The 4,660-nt window shown below is 41.3% G+C and overlaps 1 protein-coding gene across 1 annotated transcript in view; it reads left to right on the top strand.

The window, feature by feature from the left end:
* The window catches only part of LOC308148348 (uncharacterized protein), an 8,026-nt gene extending 4,205 nt beyond the window's left edge, over positions 1 to 3,821 (top strand). The window contains exon 6 of the mRNA XM_080521806.1: positions 3,489 to 3,821. Coding sequence (XP_080377932.1) covers positions 3,489 to 3,775 — 287 coding nt within the window. The 3' untranslated portion in view covers positions 3,776 to 3,821. The remainder of the gene's footprint in view (positions 1 to 3,488) is intronic.
* Positions 3,822 to 4,660: the final 839 nt, after the last annotated feature.

Raw genomic sequence — 4,660 nt, 5'->3', positions numbered from 1 at the left:
AGTACTTTTTAGAGAAGTAACTAGCTATACTGGAGTAACTCCAGTACTTTTTAGAGAGGTAACTAACTGTACTGGAGTAACTCCAGTACTTTTTAGAGAAGTAACTAGCTATACTGGAGTAACTCCAGTACTTTTTAGAGAGGTAACTAACTGTACTGGAGTAACTCCAGTACTTTTTAGAGAAGTAACTAGCTATACTGGAGTAACTCCAGTACTTTTTAGAGAGGTAACTAACTTTTAGAGAGGTAACTAACTGTAATGGAGTAACTCAGTACTTTTTAGAGAGGTAACTAACTGTACTGGAGTAACTCCAGTACTTTTTAGAGAAGTAACTAGCTATACTGGAGTAACTCCAGTACTTTTTAGAGAGGTAACTAACTTTTAGAGAGGTAACTAACTGTACTGGAGTAACTCCAGTACTTTTTAGAGAGGTAACTAACTGTACTGGAGTAACTCCAGTACTTTTTAGAGAAGTAACTAGCTATACTGGAGTAACTCCAGTACTTTTTAGAGAGGTAACTAACTATACTGGAGTAACTCCAGTACTTTTTAGAGAGGTAACTAACTTTTAGAGAGGTAACTAACTGTACTGGAGTAACTCAGTACTTTTTAGAGAGGTAACTAACTGTACTGGAGTAACTCCAGTACTTTTTAGAGAAGTAACTAGCTATACTGGAGTAACTCCAGTACTTTTTAGAGAGGTAACTAACTGTACTGAGTAACTCCAGTACTTTTTAGAGAGGTAACTAACTGTACTGGAGTAACTCCAGTACTTTTTAGAGAAGTAACTAGCTATACTGGAGTAACTCCAGTACTTTTTAGAGAGGTAACTAACTTTTAGAGAGGTAACTAACTGTACTGGAGTAACTCCAGTACTTTTTAGAGAGGTAACTAACTGTACTGGAGTAACTCCAGTACTTTTAGAGAAGTAACTAGCTATACTGGAGTAACTCCAGTACTTTTTAGAGAGGTAACTAACTATACTGGAGTAACTCCAGTACTTTTTAGAGAGGTAACTAACTTTAGAGAGGTAACTAACTGTACTGGAGTAACTCAGTACTTTTTAGAGAGGTAACTAACGTACTGGAGTAACTCCAGTACTTTTTAGAGAAGTAACTAGACTATACTGGAGTAACTCCAGTACTTTTTAGAGAGGTAACTAACTGTACTGGAGTAACTCCAGTACTTTTTAGAGAGGTAACTAACTTTACTGGAGTAACTCCAGTACTTTTTAGAGAAGTAACTAGCTATACTGGAGTAACTCCAGTACTTTTTAGAGAGGTAACTAACTTTTAGAGAGGTAACTAACTGTACTGGAGTAACTCGAGTACTTTTTAGAGAAGATAAACTAACTATACTGGAGTAACTCCAGTACTTTTTAGAGAAGGTAACTAACTTTTAGAGAGGTAACTAACTGTACTAGGAGTAACTCCAGTACTTTTTAGAGAAGTAACAAACTGATACTAGAGTAACTCCAGTACTTTTAGAGAAGAAACTCAGTACTACTGGAGTAACTCCAGTAACTTTTAGAGAGGTAAACTAACTTATAGAGAGGTACTAACTGTACTGGAGTAACTCCAGTACTTTTTAGAGAGGAGAAGTAACTAACTATACTGGAGTAACTCCAGTACTTTTTAGAGAGGTAACTAACTTTTAGAGAGGTAACTAACTGTACTGGAGTAACTCCAGTACTTTTAGAGAGGTAACTAACTGTACTGGAGTAACTCCAGTACTTTTTAGAGAAGTAACTAGCTATACTGGAGTAACTCCAGTACTTTTTAGAGAAGTAACTAACTGTACTGGAGTAACTCCAGTACTTTTTAGAGAGGTAACTAACTGTACTGGAGTAACTCCAGTACTTTTAGAGAGGTAACTAACTTTTAGAGAGGTAACTAACTGTAATGGAGTAACTCCAGTACTTTTTAGAGAAGTAACTAGCTATACTGGAGTAACTCCAGTACTTTTTAGAGAAGTAACTAACTGTACTGGAGTAACTCCAGTACTTTTAGAGAGGTAACTAACTTTTAGAGAGGTAACTAACTGTACTGGAGTAACTCCAGTACTTTTAGAGAGGTAACTAACTTTTAGAGAGGTAACTAACTGTAATGGAGTAACTCCAGTACTTTTAGAGAGGTAACTAACTTTTAGAGAGGTAACTAACTGTAATGGAGTAACTCCAGTACTTTTAGAGAGGTAACTAACTTTTAGAGAGGTAACTAGCTATACTGGAGTAACTCCAGTACTTTTAGAGAGGTAACTAACCTTTAGAGAGGTAACTAACTGTAATGGAGTAACTCCAGGACTTTTAGAGAGGTAACTAACTGTAATGGAGTAACTCCAGTACTTTTAGAGAGGTAACTAACTTTTAGAGAGGTAACTAACTGTAATGGAGTAACTCCAGTACTTTTTAGAGAAGTAACTAGCTATACTGGAGTAACTCCAGTACTTTTTAGAGAAGTAACTAACTGTACTGGAGTAACTCCAGTACTTTTAGAGAGGTAACTAACTTTTAGAGAGGTAACTAACTGTAATGGAGTAACTCCAGTACTTTTAGAGAGGTAACTAACTTTTAGAGAGGTAACTAACTGTAATGGAGTAACTCCAGTACTTTTAGAGAGGTAACTAACTTTTAGAGAGGTAACTAACTGTACTGGAGTAACTCCAGTACTTTTAGAGAGGTAACTAACTTTTAGAGAGGTAACTAACTGTAATGGAGTAACTCCAGTACTTTTAGAGAGGTAACTAACTTTTAGAGAGGTAACTAACTGTAATGGAGTAACTCCAGTACTTTTAGAGAGGTAACTAACTTTTAGAGAGGTAACTAGCTATACTGGAGTAACTCCAGTACTTTTAGAGAAGTAACTAGCTATACTGGAGTAACTCCAGTACTTTTTAGAGAGGTAACTAACTGTACTGGAGTAACTCCAGCACTTTTAGAGAGGTAACTAACTTTTAGAGAGGTAACTAACTGTACTGGAGTAACTCCAGTACTTTTTAGAGAGGTAACTAACTGTACTGGAGTAACTCCAGTACTTTTTAGAGAGGTAACTAACTTTTAGAGAGGTAACTAACTGTACTGGAGTAACTCCAGTACTTTTTAGAGAGGTAACTAACTGTACTGGAGTAACTCCAGCACTTTTAGAGAGGTAACTAACTTTTAGAGAGGTAACTAACTGTACTGGAGTAACTCCAGTACTTTTTAGAGAGGTAACTAACTGTACTGGAGTAACTCCAGTACTTTTTAGAGAGGTAACTAACTGTACTGGAGTAACTCCAGTACTTTTAGAGAGGTAACTAACTTTTAGAGAGGTAACTAACTGTAATGGAGTAACTCCGGTACTTTTAGAGAAGTAACTAACTGTACTGGAGTAACTCCAGTACTTTTAGAGAGGTAACTAACTTTTAGAGCGGTAACTAACTGTACTGGAGTATTGCGTGGAGTTGGATCAGCTGACCGCCTGCTGCCCTCTGATTGGCTGTCCCTGCAGACTGCTGCCTCCACTGCCTGCTGGCCTGTCTGTACTGCCAGCTTCTGTCCATGTGCTCCGCCCTGGGGGAGTGCCTGGCGTGCGGAGTGGGCGGAGCCAGCTGCTGCGGCGCGGCGGGCGACTGCTGCTGCTGCTGCTGCTGCTGCGTGGAAGCGGCGGGCGACGCGGCGTGCTCAGAGGGGGCGTGTCAGGCCGTGTTGGATTGTGGGATACTGGAGGGAGGCTGCGGCTCGTCGGACTTCCTGGAGGTCTGCCTGGAGTGCTGCGCCATCTGCTTCCCCTCGTAGCAGCCAATCAGAGGAGGGCGAGGGCGTGATGTCACTTCCTGGAGTGCTGCGCCATCTGCTTCCCCTCGTAGCAGCCAATCAGAGGAGGGCGAGGGCGTGATGTCACTTCCTGGAGTGCTGCGCCATCTGCTTCCCCTCGTAGCAGCCAATCAGAGGAGGGCGAGGGCGTGATGTCACTTCCTGGAGTGCTGCGCCATCTGCTTCCCCTCGTAGCAGCCAATCAGAGGAGGGCGAGGGCGTGATGTCACTTCCTGGAGTGCTGCGCCATCTGCTTCCCTTCGTAGCAGCCAATCAGAGGAGGGCGAGGGCGTGATGTCACTTCCTGGAGTGCTGCGCCATCTGCTTCCCCTCGTAGCAGCCAATCAGAGGAGGGCGAGGGCGTGATGTCACTTCCTGGAGTGCTGCGCCATCTGCTTCCCCTCGTAGCAGCCAATCAGAGGAGGGCGAGGGCGTGATGTCACTTCCTGGAGTGCTGCGCCATCTGCTTCCCCTCGTAGCAGCCAATCAGAGGAGGGCGAGGGCGTGATGTCACTTCCTGGAGTGCTGCGCCATCTGCTTCCCCTCGTAGCAGCCAATCAGAGGAGGGCGAGGGCGTGATGTCACCAACACGTTTCGGTTTACATGAAAGGACAGAAACAGACCATTATTATTATTATTGTTGTTGTTGTTGTTGTTGTTGTTATCTTTTTGCAATCATCATTTTGACTCATTCCATTTTTGAAAAGTTTTTTATTTTTTCATGTCGAACCAAAGTGAAGGAACTTGATAAACTAAATGTTTCACTGTGAATAAACAAAGTTAACATTAAAAACTAATTACAAATTACAGTTTGACTGTTTTCTTTATTGAATATTAAAGTTTCTAACAAACTGAAAGAAACTTTAA

This window comes from Blennius ocellaris (genome assembly GCF_963422515.1).
Source record: "Blennius ocellaris genome assembly, contig: SCAFFOLD_66, whole genome shotgun sequence".
NCBI lineage: Eukaryota > Metazoa > Chordata > Actinopteri > Blenniiformes > Blenniidae > Blennius > Blennius ocellaris.
The sequence above is the reverse complement of the archived record's forward strand: the minus strand, read 5'-3'. Positions and strand labels throughout refer to the sequence as shown.